The sequence below is a fragment of the Eutrigla gurnardus genome, assembly GCF_963514095.1.
Source record: "Eutrigla gurnardus genome assembly, chromosome: 21".
NCBI lineage: Eukaryota > Metazoa > Chordata > Actinopteri > Perciformes > Triglidae > Eutrigla > Eutrigla gurnardus.
The window spans coordinates 16,931,807-16,948,923 of record NC_139932.1 but is presented as its reverse complement, the minus strand read 5'-3'; the positions used below and the strand labels follow the sequence as shown (position 1 = coordinate 16,948,923).

The window sequence follows — 17,117 nt, the reverse complement described above, 5'->3', positions numbered from 1 at the left end:
TATATTGCACTTATATTTTCAGTTTAATCTGTGAAATATGATTAAAATCACATGCCTTAGTCTACGTATTTGTGCAATATTTTTATGCTTAATGGGGCCCCAGATGTTCCAATAGAACGAGACTGAATCCGTCTCCTGTAATCACCAACACACGTGTTGGAGTCTGGTTTTACCGGGTTTTTCTCAGGACCCTGAAGTGGACTGAAAGGAGACGTTAACACTGATAAAAATAAAAACCCACAAGAGTCAGTTTGTCTGTTAACGTGTATTTCAATAAATAAAAGCAGTAAAACGTTCAGACAAGAAGACGACAACATGCAGCTGTTGGTGTACAAAAGCCGTGAGGAGCGTTCAACAACACAAGTGTTAACAAACGTTCAAAAGGGTTCCGAGGAGCCGTCGCCCTGCTCGTGTGAAACCCGTCTGTGGGTCAGCGTGGATACATTCAGCCGGAGGAGACACGACGTCGTCTTTAACACCGAAAGGAAACACAACAAACACTCCGATGGCTTTGTCTCTGAGTGCAAATCAATCACTGCTGATCACCGATCAATAACGAACAGCTGATCGTTCAGACTCCTGAAAACACCAGACGACTAAACCTTCAACTAAATCAGAGAATCGATTTATCAGATTGATCACTTTTTATTTTGTTTCCTACTTTTGGACATTTGAGGAACCAAACGAATGATCCGAGCAATCAATAATAAATGGAATTATTAGCTGTACTCTGGTTATTGATCCGTTTACTTCCCGCGGTCCATTCATTTAAAAACGTCACATGTATTTACAATCATTTTTGCATTTTCAGATGTTTTCTTGTCGATAAAAGTGAAGCATAATACAAAAAAAACAGTGACAGGATAAATACTGACAATGTGAGCATCTGTAATAATTATCGTATAAAACAAATTAAATTAGTTTCTCAAGAGAAATTTGATCAAACTGGGAAATCGATGGCAAAATTCTACGGAAGCTCCGAGAGGCAAAAACACGCTCTAAAGAAAGTATACATTAATAAATCGTGTCGGTGCGTTACGTGAATTAAAAGTCACCTGGAAGAAGAAATTAGACCCGTTTAGGTGAAGTGATGCACTTCTGTCTCTTGTGGCGGAAATAAATATTACAACAACAAACAACATAATCACCTGTTTCACAGATGAAACGTAAAATTAGGAAACTTACAATTATGAAACCTTTTTTAACTGTGTTCAAGTCATTAACACACGAGAGAAAACTATTTAAGAAAAAAAATCAAGTTTGCGTCTCAGGGCTTCCGTATATTTCAGCCCTAACGATTTATTATTAATTTGTCATTAAGTTGCAGCTCGTAATTATCTTCCTCACCAGCTACAAACAACGTTCACTCTCCATGAACCATTTTTTATATCGTCACAAGTTCCCAGAAAGTTTCCAAAGTATTTAGATTTTTTCAGGCAGACGATATTTCCAGAAGAAAAAAAAGGTATATTTTCTGAGGAAATTTTCAGAATTCATTAAAGAAAACCCTAAAAAATATTACGAGTGGAATTTTGAGAATATTTTGTTGGAAAAGTTGGAACAAAAGCTGGTCGTTGAAATTAACATGAAGTGAAACATTTAAGGCTTGAGGAGCGAAACGTTAACAAACCGATAAACTTTCCCTTTAAAATAGTTTTTAAGCCGCAGCTGATTTATCAAAATACAGATGTTTGAAATAAAAAAAAAACATCTGAACGGAACAAACACAAGGCTGGTGTTAAACCTCCGTACTTCCCTTCTGGAGGTCTAAACCTTAGACCTGATCCTGATCACACCTGCACAAAACCACTTCCATTAATTCATTTCAGGATTCAAACTCTTCTCAACTTAGTGATTTAAAACAGATTTTGTTCAGGTTGTCATGTACAACGGCGCGTCAGAGCTTCCTCAGATAAAAACTAATAATCAGAGAGCCGGAGGGGGAGGAGCCTCACATGCTCATTAACATATCTGAATAAACTGTAAATATTCCAGAGAAGTAAAAAGCTGGTCCAGAGTGTCGTTGCTCCTGTAGTAGAGTTATTACGGTATAACGGTCCTGAATACATGTGAACTTAATACTAATATAATTCATATATTTTACACTCAGCGGTGATGAAACCACGTAAAGTAAAGCGTAAACTTTAATCTCCGTGATTGTGAGTCGTTTCTCTGAACGTCCCGTTTATTTTAACCTACTAACTATAATTATGTAGATTTTATATAAATCAATGAAAGTTATTAAATTAATTTGTTTCGGTCACATTTGGCTGTTGGCGAGTTGAAGATTCTTTTATGTGATTAAAAGATTTTTAGAAATAATTTCAGGGCTGAAATGATCAGCTGATTAGTTATCTGAACAAATGACAGGTAATTAGAGTTATTTTATTCATTGTATTTTTTATTTTTACCATCACTGTAAATATTATTAAATTATTTAACACCCAGTTAGGACTGAAAATAATCAGTTTATCATTTCAAGAAAAATATTAGTTGGATTTTTAAATTTTTTCATTTTAATTAATAATATAATTTAATTAATAATTCTTTATTTTAATAATTAGAATGATTGAGAATTAATGAGTGAAACGATTAAATAATAATTGCTGGTTGCAGGTTCTCACATTATTTGAGCACGTCGTTTGACATTTCAGAGACGAACTGAAACAAAGATGATAAAGGTAATAAAGGTGATTGGTCGACTGGTTCCGTTGTAGACGTTTGCACTTCCCGTTTCCTGTCGTCGTCATGACGACTGAAAAGGAAAACCACGACGACGGACAGAAGCGTGTCGTTAAAGCAGAAGTGCAGTCGAGGCGTCTCAGTGAGGAAAGCAGCAGCGTATTTACAAGAAAACATTCTTCACTTCCCGGTCAGAGTTCAGCCAATGCCTTCTCACGCTGAGGTCATGTGATCCCGGCGACGGCCCGTCGTTGCCGTGGAGACGACCTGGGACGCAGCAGGAACTGAAGAAGAAGAAGAAGAAGAGGCACTTCCTGAATGGCTGGTTGTTTGTCTCCGTCTGAAGCAGATGTTTGGTTGGTGGTCTCGGTCTAGACACCAAGGGGGGCCGTGGTGGTCTCGGTCTAGACACCAAGGGGGGCCGTGTTGGTCTCGGTCTAGACACCAAGGGGGGCCATGGTGGTCTCGGTGGCCTGATGCAGGAGGCACTTGGTAGTGATGCTCTGAGGAGTCCAGCTCTGCTATGTCATCAGGATCGGCTTCTGCTTCGTCTCCACGATGTCTGACGGACAAAACACACGGTCAGGGTCTCTGCTGGACTACGTCCTCCCTTTGTCCTGGACTACATTCTCACTGAGGGTCTCTGCTGGACTACGTCCTCCCCGAGTCCTGGACTACGTCCTCCCTGAGGACCTCTGCTGGACTACATCCCCCCTGAGGGTCTCTGCTGGACTACGTCTTCCCTGATTCATCGAGGATCTTTGCTGGACTACGTCCTCCCTGAGGGTCTCTGCTGGACTACGTCCTCCCTGATTCATCGAGGATCTTTGCTGGACTACGTCCTCCCTGACGGTCTCTGCTGGACTACGTCCTCCCTGATTCATCGAGGATCTTTGCTGGACTACGTCCTCCCTGACGGTCTCTGCTGGACTACGTCCTCCCTGATTCATCGAGGATCTTTGCTGGACTACGTCCTCCCTGACGGTCTCTGCTGGACTACGTCCTCCCTGATTCATCGAGGATCTTTGCTGGACTACGTCCTCCCTGAGGGTCTCTGCTGGACCACGTCGTCCCCGAGTCCTTCAAGGATCTTTGCTGGACTACGCAGTTACAACATGTAGACCAGACCAGAGCAGACCTGCCACGTGGATCTCTACGAAGCGTCTGATGGTACAACTAACTAGCTAAAGTGCTAACTAGCTAACGTGCTAACTAGCTAACTATTTATTTAGCTAATAAATGATCAGTGAGACGTTTAAGTGTTGACGATAAAACGGGTGATTTGTAAACTGCAGCTGAAAGGAAATGGGAACACAACGAGTGGTTTGATGGGTTTGACCTCTGACCTGTGGTGATGCGGTGCAGCGGCAGGGTCACGTAGGTCAGGTGGGAGTAGAGCAGGAAGTAGTCTTCGGTCCGGTTCAGTTTGAGCCAGGAGCCCACCAGGGAGCGGCCGGTCCCCGACAGGGATCTGGACCGGAGGTTGGAGGCAGTGTGGAGGTCTGGGGAACCACAAAGATCCACTTAGAACCCGTTGAGCAAACCACATGAGCAGTGCTGGGACCAGTAACTGTACTGGGACCAGTCCTACCTTCGTCCTCCTCCTCCCTGAGGAACTCCTCGCTGTCGTTGGCTGAGTGGGACTTCTTCATCTCGGCGATCCGGTTTCGGGGAACTTTGCGTCTCAGGGACGGCGAGAAGAAGGAGGGGCGGTTCCTCTCGGGCGTCGGCGGCGTGCTGAAGGACGTCACCTGGAGACACAGCGCTCGTTAGGGCCTGAACCGGAGCCTCTACCCCCCCTCCCCAAGACCACCACATCTGATCCAGGTCCAGACCGTAGACCTTTACAGCGTTCTACATAGTTAGAAATAACAGAGATCGCCCTCTAGTGGTTGAAACCTGATACTGACATTGGATTTAGCTGATGTATAAAGGGAGTCTAAGCCCCGCCCCTTCCTGTGTCCCCAACGGACCTGATTTCAGAATAAAATACGTATTGACCCATAAATTCCACAGATTCACGTTAAACATCAAGTATGTGTCGGAATCTAAGTACACTGAGGACTTGTGATGTCATCGTGATGCAGCATCCATCCAGCTACATTCATGATGGACCCGGTTTCCTCGGTGTTTCTGTGCGGGTGCGTTGGTTTTGCTCACCCTCTCGTGGATGGGGGACACCTGGTCCTCCTCGGTGCCGCAGGGCGACGTGTCCCCCGTTGGGACCCGGCTGACGGCCATCTCGGCGTGACCTTTGCCCTGCGGACCCTTCATCCTCACGAACTCCATGTTGTTGTACTTGTAGAAGCCGAAGGACATCCGCTGGGCCATCTTAGCAGCCACGCTCACCTGCAGCATCGAACCCACGCCATGGTGTATTAAATATGACATGTAACGTTGTATTGTTCATGTGAATGGGTGGTTTGATGCTGGCGTCCCAGCGGCGCTCACCCGGTTGTCGTAGACCTTCTTCAGGGCCTCGTAGCGGATCGAGCCCTGGAAGATGACGCCCTGGAAGGTGTTGCTCTTGTCGCTCGCCACCAGCTCCACGCAAACCATCTCGCCCTCGCCCACCGTCATGTCGCTGAACACCTGCCACATCACAGCCAGCAGACTTTCACAATAAGAGCACTGTGGCTTCACTGAGATCCTGTAGTGAAAACCTCCCAGAATGCCTTGTGTTTAAAAGCTAAAATCACCTCCTCAAAGTTGTCGATCATGAAGAAGATGTTGGGGTAGCTCATCTTTGACTCCTCCCCTTTGCTGTCCATGGCGTGTTTGCTGGGAGACGCAAACACTTCCTGCGAAAACATGCCGGCGTGAGTGAAGATGGCGTCGCCGTGGTAACGAGACTAACAATAAAAGCCGTGCTGGTTTCTGACCTGACACTTCTTCTTGTGGATGTGGATGTCGCCGGCGTCGGAGCGCGTGCAGACCGCACACGTCACCACGTAGTCCAGCTGCAGTACAGGGAGTACAAGTACCACAGTCACCACAGTCAGTACCACAGTCCCACAGTCAGAGTACAAGTACCACAGTCAGTACCACAGTCAGTACCACAGTCACCACAGTCAGAGTACAAGTACCACAGTCAGAGTACCACAGTCAGAGTACAAGTACCACAGTCAGAGTACCACAGTCACCACAGTCAGAGTACAAGTACCACAGTCAGTACCACAGTCAGTACCACAGTCCCACAGTCAGAGTACAAGTACCACAGTCACCACAGTCAGTACCACAGTCCCACAGTCACCACAGTCACCACAGTCCCAGTTCAAGTACCACAGTGGGAGTACCACAGTGGGAGTAGAAGTACCACAGACCTTCTGCAGGATGAGGTTCAGGTAGACGCTCTCCTCCCAGTCGATGTCGGGGTCTCCGAGGCCCGGCAGCTTCTTGGAGTCTCTCCTGTAGACCTCCACCTCCACCTGGAATACAGCACACGTCAGGACCGGAGACTTCCTGTCACATGACCAGCTGCTGCAGGTCGTCCAGAGGAACGCTCTCTATTCATATACATATCATTCGTTTACAGTATTTCTGTGCTTATTGTGTTGTATTTTATGCTTCCGTCACATGAAGCTGCAGAATGGGACTCATTTTCTTCTCAGCACCAACGTGGAACACATCTTTACTTCATGTGTTTGGGGTTCAAACAGAGAAACAGACTGCTCTAAATGTTGAATGAAGGCTGATGACGCGTCTGTGTTTTTGGTTTCTTCCACCAAAACGGGATTTCCCCGTCGCCCTGCGAAGGCGTAACCATGGCGACCGCTGCTCCGACCTCGTATCTCCCCGCCGAGTTAAATGGACTCTCCCATCGTCTCCTTCACTGATCACAGCTGATGAACTACAGACGCTCTGTGGGGGCTTCTGGGAAATGGTGTTTGTTAAGTAAAGTCGAACTTCAGCTCCTTTTCTCTACATTTTAACAGTTTATGTTTAACATGAAGTGATTCTGACTGAAGCTGCTTTGTATCGGCTCTAAAAGTCATTTTGTTTTCTGTCCTAACCAGTAAAACCAGTTTCAGACGGTGGGATCTAACAGGTGACCTTAATGTCTGTGTCTCTCTTCCTCCCCAGGTATGAAATCGATATATTGATATTGATCTTATTAAGTATTAAGTAATCGTTCCTCACCTTCTTGCCGTCGCCGCCGTCGCCGCTGACGTAGGCGAGCTTCCTGCGGACGTAGAACAGCATGTCGTCCTGACGGGGAGCCAGCTTCTCCATGAAGTAGGTGGAGAACATCCAGGTCCAGAAGACGATGCGGTCGTCCTTAAAGCAGCCTGCAGACAGACAGTCAGGCAGACAGAGACAGACAGGCAGACAGAAACAGACAGACATCACCGTTAACACAGAACTTTCTTCACTTCACATCTTTTCTACATTATTGGATTTATTCAACTTTTTTGTTTATTAATAAAACTTCCCGTCTTCAGTCAGACTGTTTTATTAATGTTTTATTCAGATCTTTTTTTATATATTTTATTAATTATTTACACACACAGCCTCTGGTTTCATATTACACTCACCGTTTTTCATTTTATTTTGGAAAATTATCATAACCCAATAAAAAAAAAAAGTGCCCGCCTGCCTCTGTCACCTTGGGGTGCTCCGCTACCTTTTTCTACAGGCCCCTTACTCCTGCCTGCCACCTGGCAACTGTTGCTAGGCAACCGGGCAGATGATGACACGACATTAAGGTAGACTTCCTGTTGACGCGGCAGCTTCCCTTTAAGGTCGATGGATATGAAACGTTTACGATTTAGTTTCTAGAATTTCCAGAATTCATTTATTACATTTTTATGATCAATGTTACATATTAAATAATCAAACTGTGCAACACACACACACAGAAATTGAATTCTGGGTAATTGAACGGGGCCTGAGACGGTTCACCTCGTTAGCTTTGATCGGTTGGGGTTATTTAATCGTGGAAACATTGAAGCTGCAACAGAAGAAGGTCATGGTGTTGAGACGTGTTTTACACTGAAAGGATTCCAGAAGCACTTCCTCCTGAGGTTTCCTAAAAGATGATTAAATACTTATTGTGTAGTAAGACATACATAATAGAAACTATGGAAGCCAGAGGCCGCCAACGTTAGAGTACACAACTGGAGAATGGATGGAGGATCACACCCAGCGTCTTCCTGCTCTATTTAAAGAACCCGTTTTAAAAATACATCAGCTGTGTTATGAAGCCGGCGCCGTCACTCATCTGATGAAAGGCAGCTGGATCTCCCAGAATCCTCTCTGCTGGCAGCGAGCACAAATAACAGGCCGCTGGATCTTTCATGAGAGTTACATAAAAACTCAGTGATGCTCCGCCACATGAACACATGAACTGCAGGACCACTAGAACCTCCTAAAGGTCCACTAGAACCTCCTAAAGGACCACTAGAACCTCCTAAAGGACCACTAGAATAACATCCAGGACCACTATGAACTCCTGATGGACCACTAGAACCTCCTAAAGGACCACTAGGACCTCCTAAAGGACCACTAGGACCTCCTAAAGTTCCGATGATGTTAATGACGTCGTCTGTTAAATCACACAGAAGAACCACAGAAGAGAATAAAAGTTCTCTTTCCAGAACGTGAGCTGTAAAGGTCCTTTAATCTTGGTTGAGCAGAGACCTGAGTCACTGTTGGTGCTGGCGGGCGGCGCTGACTCACCCTCAGCCCCCCGTAGAGGACTGTCCAAGGACAGAGACTCCCGACCCTGAACAGAGAACCAGCAGACACCCACACAACAGACAACCCCCTACTCGGTCTGATCAATACACTCTTAAAACTGGTGAGATCACAGACATCATGATCAAAAGCTCCAGAACAGCTACTCAAAGGTCTGTGGAGATTATCTTCATGAAGGTCTTTATTAATAGCTGAAGAAAAAAAAACAGACTACATTCAAAAATGTATGAATTTAAGATGAGATTGATTTAAGACGTGAAGCTGCAGAATTAGAAGAAAATCAGAGTTTTTGCTCATCAAATTGGTTTTCTGCTAAGTTGGGCATGAAAGTGATTCACTCAGCGGCCCTTATGTATTTAAATGGACCCATCAATACGCTGTAAAACAAAAGACATCATGATCAAAAGCTCCAGAACAGCTACTCAAAGGACCTCATTCTGAGAGAACATCAGCTTTTAAGGCAACGTGGATGAATTTGATCAGGTCATTTTTTCTGCTGATGAAGATCATGGGATATTATCAAAAGCTCCAGAACAGCTACTCAGAGGCACTTCAATTAAATCACTTCCTTGATTAAATGACTTGATTATAATCGTCCTCATTCAGTTCTAAAGAAATGTAATGATCAAAATACAAATACCAGAAAAATGGTTTCAGTGGTTTTGTGTAAAAAAAAACCCTAAAAAAAACAGACTACATTAAAAAATGTATCCATTTAAGACGACAGTGTTCATAAATATAACAACAGAATTAACAGAGAAGTAAATCTGAGTTTTTACTCATCAAATTCGTTTTCTGCTTCATTCGGCATGAAAGTGATTCCCTTTAATAAAATATGATTTAATAACAGTTTATTAATTCAAACTGACGAGTTGCGTGTGTTGAAATGTGGATGTTAGGTTACTGGAAGCGTGTAAATGTACAGCCGATATAAGAGGAGCTGCTGGGTGAATATACGTGAAGCTCGTCGCCAGCAGCTTCCCTACATTGTTGCAGCTGGAGGAGATGAACATGATGATGTCACTGATGATGTCACTGCTGTTCCAAACACAGCTCCATTGATTTCTCCATCAGAACAAACGAGCAGAGAAACGCTCTGCTGCCTGAGCTTTCTATCGGCCGCCTGGTCTTCAGAGTACTTCACGTTTTCTACGTACTATTTAATATTAAATTACAAACTATTTATAAGGAACGGAATAGAAACTACAACATTTAATAACACACAGAAGGAAGACATTCCATGTTGAAACCAAGATTTGGGGAACAGATAGATATATTCATTCAATACTGAGTTAGCCTAGCTTAGCATAAAGACTGGAGGCAGGTAGAAACTGCTAGCCTACCCCTAAAGCTGAATGATCAACGTGTTGCATCTTGTTTTTATTCATCAGTTGATTTATTTACACAAATAGAAATATAAAAACTACAAACTGTTTCCATTAAGTATTAGTACTTTGACTATAACCGAGTATTTTTACTGTGTGGTATTAGTACTTTTGCTATAACAGAGTATTTTACTGTATACTATTAGTACATTTACTGTAAGATAATTTTTTACCATGTGGTATTAGAACTTTTACTACATTTTAGTATTTTTATTGTGTGGTATTAGTACTTTTACTATAACTCAGTATTTTTTCCTTTGTACTATTAGTACTTTTACTGTGACAGAGTAAATTTACTGTGGGGTATTAGTACTTTTACTGCAACTGAGTATTTTTAATGTGTACTATTAGTACTTTCAGTGTACTTTGGTCTGTCTCTGCTCATTTAAAACCAGTATTTCAGTTTGATTATTTGAGACCATGTGGACCAGGTCTCCGGGGGGTTAAACCCGGACCCACGACGTTCCCATGGAGACAGGCTCCATGTAGTCCACATCTACGGCTCCAGACCCGCGGGGAAGGACCGCGATCACTCACCGAGCCCGCTGATCTCCTGTCGGATGTTGAGCCGGTTCCTCTCGTCCGCGATGGCCTTCAGCATCTGCAGCAGAGACCCGTCCGGCTCTCCGTTCTCCTCCGCGGGCCCGCCGGCCTGACACAAACCGGGGAAGGACGCCATCTCCGCGCCGGGGTCATGACAGTCCGGGCTAACAGCTACCGACGGCACCGGTTCACGGTAGCTAACACACGGCTAAAGACGAGGAGGGAGGCGGGACGAGGACCCCCACCAGCCCGGTTTAAGACGCTGTACAGTCCCGCTGCGGCCGGCTCCGCTCCGCTGTGGCGGCGGGGGAAGGAGCAGGCAGGTCGGGCTGCTGGAGGGGAGTCCGGTCCTTCTGTTGTGTGCAGATCAGCTGGAAACACCCCTCGCACTTCCGGTATCAACACGAGGCTTTTAAAGGGACAGCCTCGGATACCGGTCCACACACACGGTGACCGCAGCAGGTGTTACGGAGAATACGGTCACCGGCACATTCAGTGGCCCGCCACTGAAGGACATTCACTAGATACAAAAAACAACAAGTGTAATCAGTCACGTGTAAAGAGAAAATTAACCACAACGGACAGGAGGGAATCATTAATAAAATAATTCATATTAAATAACATGTTAGCTAAAACCGTTAACTTCGACGCTTTTTTAACTTTGTTACGCATGTGTGTCGATATGTGACGTGGCGGGGGAAATAAAGGTATTAATTGCCTCATGCTGTTCCCTATAAAGCAGTGAACTGGATCTGGATCCGCTCTCCTCCGGGACCCAGCGTGAGGTGAATCAGACGCACCCCGTTAGCATTGACTGCTAGGCGGCTACATCAGACGGGCTAGCCGCAGGACGTTCACTTAGAAATAACGTGGAAAATATAAAATAGCATCCCCGTCGAGCTACATCTTTACCTCACGTATTAACTTCACAGTTAATTAGCCGGAGGTTTTAATTAGCAACCCGCGGCTAACAGCTACGAAAGCTAACGTTAGCTAACTTACTCCCAAACTCTTTGGCTGTTTATCGGAGGTTAACGTGAGTTTTAAGTAACGGAATAAAACGCGGGAGAGTAGCGGAGGAGTTCCGGGACAGGTTTAACCGTTAAATTCCGCCGTTACGTACCGGCCTGGAGCTTTTGTTCACGGCTAGTTTACATCCTTCAGTCGGGTGCACAGTAACAGGTGTTACGGCGAAACCTGTGAATCGTTGAATTCTGTGACTCTATGGAGACAGCGACGCGTCCTGATTGGCTGTCCTTGTCGTATCCTAAACGCTACAGTGAAAACGGTGATTAAAACCCCGCCAGATCACAGGATATACCGGGTGACAGGACTCTTCGTACACCGGCGGTTCACCGCAGCAAGCTCCGCCCGCTCCAGAGGGGAGGACCGCTCGCTCTGCCAGTGACTTAAACGAACGCACCCTTTTGGTTGGAGACAAAGGATGACGTCATTGTCTCACAATCTCCGGGTTTTCTGGTCACTGTAACTTTATTCAGTCCTCAAGCAGCGACATTAAGGTAATTAATCAAATATAACTAAATCCAGTTATTTATTATTGTATTAACCTTTTTTTTGAAAGTTAAAAATAAAAATCTATTTTATTCAAAATCTGTCAAAATGTTCACCTTTTCACAATTATGTCACACATAAATCCTGTTGCCCATAAAATAATTTTAAGTCCAAGTTAGTTATGAAATAAAGTAAACTACAAGTACAAAAATATATTAAAATAATAATTATAATTATGACTTAAATAGTGAAAACTTGACATAGCATGTTGAAAAATATTTTTTTAATACTTTTAACTTTTTTAACAAAGTCCCATCAAAGTGCTGCGTAAAAAAAATTGCAGACAAAAATAAATTAAATAAAAACCAACAGAACAAGAAGACATTCAACAGAATTCTTTCACTATAAATGTCTAGCAGGTTATCCACGTCTAAAAGTCTGATTCCACCGAGTCCAACTTTAACTTTATAAGTAAAACGTAAAGATGATGGCCATCTCCTGTTCATGTAATTAATGTGGATTCTGTTAATGAGCAGGAAGCTGTGAGACCTGATGAGACCAGAAGGAGTGAGACATTCAGAGGGACGTCGAGTCAGAGGGCCAAACTCATGTTATTGATCAGCGCCGTGGTTTTATTGTGAGAGCCGCTGTGATTGGTCCTCAGATGAAGCCTCGCCGGATGTCAGCGGGCCGTCCTCCCAGCGGCCTCATCCTGGGACGCCGGCCGTCCGGGTCCAGCGGCGGGCCGACAGGGTCGTAGCGGGGGCGGGGGAGGAGGAGGTGGGGGAGGTCGGGCCGCTGGTCGTACTCCCCCCCGATGATGCCGGGCAGCGGCGGCGGGAAGGTGGCGGGGTGGAAGATGTGCCGCGGGCTCCGGTGGGAAGGAGGGAGGGATCGGTGGCGAGGCACGTGGCGGGAGTCGCGGCGGAGCAAATACAACTTCTTGTAATACTGGAGAGATTTCAAAATAAGGTCAGAATGATAACAAATATGACAGTTTTCACAATAAAATAAATGTTTGTATGTGTACATGTTGGTGTGTTTGTGTATTAATTGTATGTTTTAATTATTATAATTTGTTTTATTATCATTTCTTTCCATTTCTATTTTTTTTTTATTTAAAGAAAAAGAAAATGATGTATATATGCTGTTCTGTTGAACATACTCCAACATCAATTTCACTAAAAATTTGAATGAAAAATAATAAAAGAAAAAAAAAATCAGTTTTTCAGACTAAATATGTTCATTTAAATGAAGTATTATTATATGTAGATTAATTTGGGGGTTTTAAAATCACAAACTGCAGATTATCAATAAAAATAGTAGTCCATTAATTATACTTGCATTAATTATTAAATGCATTAAAAATATCTATGACATCATTAAAAATTGGTCAATTATTTTATTGAATATAAGTGTAAAATAATTACAACAATTAATAGTGTAAAATATATATATAAAATATTTGTTTTTTAACTAAATATTTAAGAAAATTAAAAAACAAATCGATAAAGAAAAATATTTCCTTATACTGTCACATATCTTATAAATCATATTTGGAAATGATTTTCACTTATTAAATTATTCCTGAATGAAAAGATAACCATTCGTATTTTATGAATAATTTTCTTATATTATTCACATATTTTACTACTAATGTTCAGAACAATCATTTTCTGTTTTTTTAAATAATCCAGTTATTGTGGAGTCTCACCTCCTTCCAGTCCGTGTCTCTGGTCCGGACCACCAACGGATCTGAACCACAACACAGCAGACGTTAGTGACACGTCTGTCCACACAACCTGCAGACAGACGGGCCCGTCTCATCGCCCGTCTCACCGCCGCTCACCTGTGAAGTCGCGGAGGAACAGCTGCTTCCACAGCGTGGCGTCGGCGGTGGACGCGTGGAAGCGGCGGCTGACCGCCGACAGTCGGAGCAGCGAGCTGACGTCCAGCAGCCGGAGGACTCGGAGGAGGAGCTCCGGAGGGAGGGCGGCCAGGCCGAACGCCACCGGCAGCGCCATGGCTGCAAGACAGCACAGTGACATCACAATGACAGCACAGTGACATCACAGTGACATCACAGTGACAGCACAGTGACATCACAGTGACATCACATTGACATCACAGTGACAGCATAACCAGCCTGCAGGCGGGACTCTGGGATTCATTGTTGGGTTTTTGTGTTTATTAGCTGCTGACGGGAAGATGATCAGTATGTTTACACTCAAGTGATCGATTTAAAGGTGACGTTGTGATGTCATGACGGCGTGTTCACCTTCTCTGGCGGCGGCGATCAGCGGGTACGCCAGCTGGTCTTTGAAGACCCGGGACAGTTTGTTCAGACCTCTGAAGGCAGCAGCTGCACTCTCCCCTGAACACACCACCGACGGGACGCCGTTGTTATTACTGTTATTACTGTTGTTATTACTGTTGTTATTGTTGGTTATTAACCACAGACGCTACAGCGTTGTGTCGACCAATCAGAGAGCTCTACCTGGCCAGTCGTCGGTCACGTAGCTCGACGGGTTCAGACAGAGTTTACGAACCGTGTCCACGGATTGGTTCACCTTCAGAGTCGCTGCAGCAACAAACAGGAAATACACAGTTTAGAATACTTATATATATATATAAATATAAATATATAAACGTGGAGGGTGGCGAGGAACGAGGGTCTGACCGTTGATGACCAGCATGTGGCCCATGACCACGCCCACCACCATGGCGAGGCTGTTCTCACAGAGCGGGTGACTGAACTGAAGCTTGTAGACGCCAGCTGGAGACCTCCAACCTGCTGGCATCTCACCGGCCTTCAGACCAGCGTCCTACACACACACACACACACACACACACACACACACACACACACACACACACACACACACACACACACACACAGTGTCTTCATCTGTTAGGTGACATCATCACACAGGAAGTGGCGTGGCCGGCGTCTCACCTGCGGCAGGAAGCCGGTCTCCAGCATCAGCAGGTGTCCGGCCACCATGATGGCGTCGCTGGGACTGGCGATCTGGGCGGCGTGGTAGAGCAGCTCCAGAGAGAGAGGAGCCTGGCAGTCCTCCGCCTCGCTGCACAGCATGGGCTCCCAGCTGGGGGGTGACGGTCCGGGGTACAGCACCCGACTGGTCTGCTGGGACTCTGCTGGACCGGCTGCAGGACTGCTGCTGGGCTGGGTGTTAAATGCAACGAGGATCAGATGCCATTGCAGCGACCTGTCAATCAGCAGGTAAGCCCCGCCCCCTAAAGCATCCCCTGCTTTCTGGTCTGGTGGACTCTAAATGGACCATAATGTACTAAATGAACATCATGCTGGATTGAAGAAGACTTGAAACTAGAGATTGAGACCATAAACTCATGTTTACAATGTTTACTGAGATAATACATCAAGAGAGAAGTAGGACCATTTTCTCATAGACTTCTATATAACCAGAGAGGAGTCGCCCCCTGGTGGCCAGCAGAGAGAAGTAGGACCATTTTCTCATAGACTTCTATACAACCAGAGAGGAGTCGCCCCCTGGTGGCCAGCAGAGAGGATGACAGTTTAAGGACCTTCAGAACGGGAGGACGTCTCCTAGTGATTCACTCACCTGGTTGGTTGTCATGGCAGCAGTCTGCTGGGTCTGCTGCTGGTTCTCTAAGCTGCTGGTGGATCCGGTGGATCTCTCGTCGGCTGCAGCCTCAGGCAGGACAACGCAGACCAGATCTCCGGAGACGATGCCGCAGGACGACAGAGTCTGACCGGAGTCTGTCAGAAGCTCGGAGCCGTTCAGAGACAAATCGAACGGAGTCTCTGACCTGAAAACACAAAACCGGATTCACAGAAATCACATAATGTTTCTACTGAAATCACATCTGGGTTCATTTCAGACAATAATATATATTCATGAAGGCGAATATATGACCGAAACTTAACTTTAAAAATAGTTGGTTGTTTACATTTTAAACTTTGTGTCTGTAATTAGGATGTTAATTTAACTATATCTATAAAATATTACTACAAATAAAGAAATCAACTTATACAGATACGATATACAATATATCATACTATGCTCTATAACAACATTTACACAGTGATTAAAACGGAATAATAATATAGCAAAGAAAAAATAATGACAATAAAATAAAGAGCAGAGAGAAGAGGTTTTCCCAGGTTTTGGGGATCAGGTCCGGTGTCTGACCCGAGTCCGTGAGAAGACAGGACCGAGTCCTTGATGTGGTCTCTGAGCTCCTTCAGACTGGGTTCCTCTCCCAGTAACTCCACCCTACTGGTCTGCCGGCGGACTCGAACCCGCAGCTTCATGCTGGAGACGAACACATGAAGTCAGACAACATAATGAAATCCCTTTGACTATGTTTGTATTTGTAGCTGGACCTCAGAGAAGTTGCATTTCTAGAATCTGGTGAAAAGTGAATAGAGTTTGGTGGAGCGACGCCTGTTTCTACGACAGAACATCTGCTGAAATGATTGTTTTCACTTTTTAACTTCTACTTGACAAGTGTTCATCAGTAATCTGCATTTTTTATTTTTTTTCTATTTTATGATGAGTCATTACGTATTCGGCATACACATTAAGATTAGAATCGCTGTAATTGTTTGTTAACTGACGTTGGAACTGACCTTGTGCTATGAGTTTGCAAGTAAACATTCAGACGGGAGGAAACAACACAACCACAACACGTGAACGCAGAAATAATAAACAGAAAGACATAAACGGGTTGAAGCGAACAGAAGTCAAACACACAACCAAACGTTTCGTTTTCGTTTCCTCCTCCGAACGTTAGCTAACGTTTTAAAGTTGCTGCGTAACAGCGAAGAGTTGCTCGTTAGCTCGATGCTAAATAGCTTAGTTTAGTTGACGCGTTTAACCGACGTGTTCGGCAACTTAATCGGTCTGAAAAACACACAAACTTACTTTATAGATAAAAAATCATGAAATACGGCGGGTTTTTATGCCGTTTCTGCGATAAGTCTCATCTGTAAACAGAGCAGCGGTGTCAAACTGAACTAGCATGAACAGCTTCCGGTTTTCAAAAGGACGATTTTCAAGATAAAATCCTTGTTCGAACTATTGCGTTGTTTTAGTTAGTGGCTTGGTGAACGTTCCTCGGGAAAACCAACGTAATTTTTAGTGATACGTTTGATAAATATGTCAACAGTGAATTTCACTAACGTTAAACGTTTTTCTGATTCTGTATTTTTTTTAAGATGTGTTTGTGCTTTTATTTTGAAAGGTAGTCACATAACATCCGGCTCCTCTTTGATCAAACCAGGCAAGTGAC

The 17,117-nt window shown here is 44.4% G+C and overlaps 2 protein-coding genes across 2 annotated transcripts; both read right to left on the bottom strand.

Moving 5' to 3' along the window:
• Positions 1-252: 252 nt before the first annotated feature.
• kiaa0930 lies at positions 253-11,672 on the bottom strand. The gene is made up of 11 exons (XM_084039155.1): positions 11,431-11,672; positions 10,302-10,827; positions 6,823-6,971; positions 6,006-6,110; positions 5,565-5,642; positions 5,382-5,483; positions 5,134-5,274; positions 4,843-5,031; positions 4,274-4,433; positions 4,029-4,184; positions 253-3,244 (listed from the first exon to the last, which is right to left on the bottom strand). The coding sequence occupies exons 2-11, from the start codon at positions 10,441-10,443 to the stop codon at positions 3,204-3,206; spliced, it is 1,263 nt and encodes a 420-aa protein (XP_083895281.1). The 5' UTR covers positions 10,444-10,827; positions 11,431-11,672; the 3' UTR covers positions 253-3,203.
• A 410-nt stretch (positions 11,673-12,082) lies between these two features.
• fbxo7 (F-box protein 7) lies at positions 12,083-16,871 on the bottom strand. Its single transcript, XM_084039147.1, has 10 exons — positions 16,751-16,871; positions 16,016-16,138; positions 15,425-15,632; positions 14,776-15,006; positions 14,500-14,644; positions 14,317-14,400; positions 14,098-14,193; positions 13,669-13,845; positions 13,534-13,574; positions 12,083-12,770 (listed from the first exon to the last, which is right to left on the bottom strand). Exons 2-10 carry the CDS (start codon positions 16,135-16,137, stop codon positions 12,480-12,482), a joined length of 1,395 nt encoding a protein of 464 aa, XP_083895273.1. The 5' UTR covers position 16,138; positions 16,751-16,871; the 3' UTR covers positions 12,083-12,479.
• Positions 16,872-17,117: the final 246 nt, after the last annotated feature.

Excerpts from the sequence above, each read along its gene's own strand:
- kiaa0930 (XM_084039155.1), bottom strand. The coding sequence starts at position 10,443 with ATGGCGTCCTTCCCCGGTTTGTGTCAGGCCGGCGGGCCCGCGGAGGAG. Across the intron at positions 5,643-6,005 it reads TGAACCTCATCCTGCAGAAG|CTGGACTACGTGGTGACGTG; the intron begins GTCTGTGGTACT and ends CCTGTACTGCAG. Across the intron at positions 5,484-5,564 it reads TCCACAAGAAGAAGTGTCAG|GAAGTGTTTGCGTCTCCCAG; the intron begins GTCAGAAACCAG and ends ATGTTTTCGCAG.
- fbxo7 (XM_084039147.1), bottom strand. The coding sequence starts at position 16,137 with ATGAAGCTGCGGGTTCGAGTCCGCCGGCAGACCAGTAGGGTGGAGTTA. Across the intron at positions 15,633-16,015 it reads CTGTCTTCTCACGGACTCGG|GTCAGAGACTCCGTTCGATT; the intron begins GTCAGACACCGG and ends TTGTGTTTTCAG. Across the intron at positions 14,401-14,499 it reads CCACATGCTGGTCATCAACG|CGACTCTGAAGGTGAACCAA; the intron begins GTCAGACCCTCG and ends TTGTTGCTGCAG.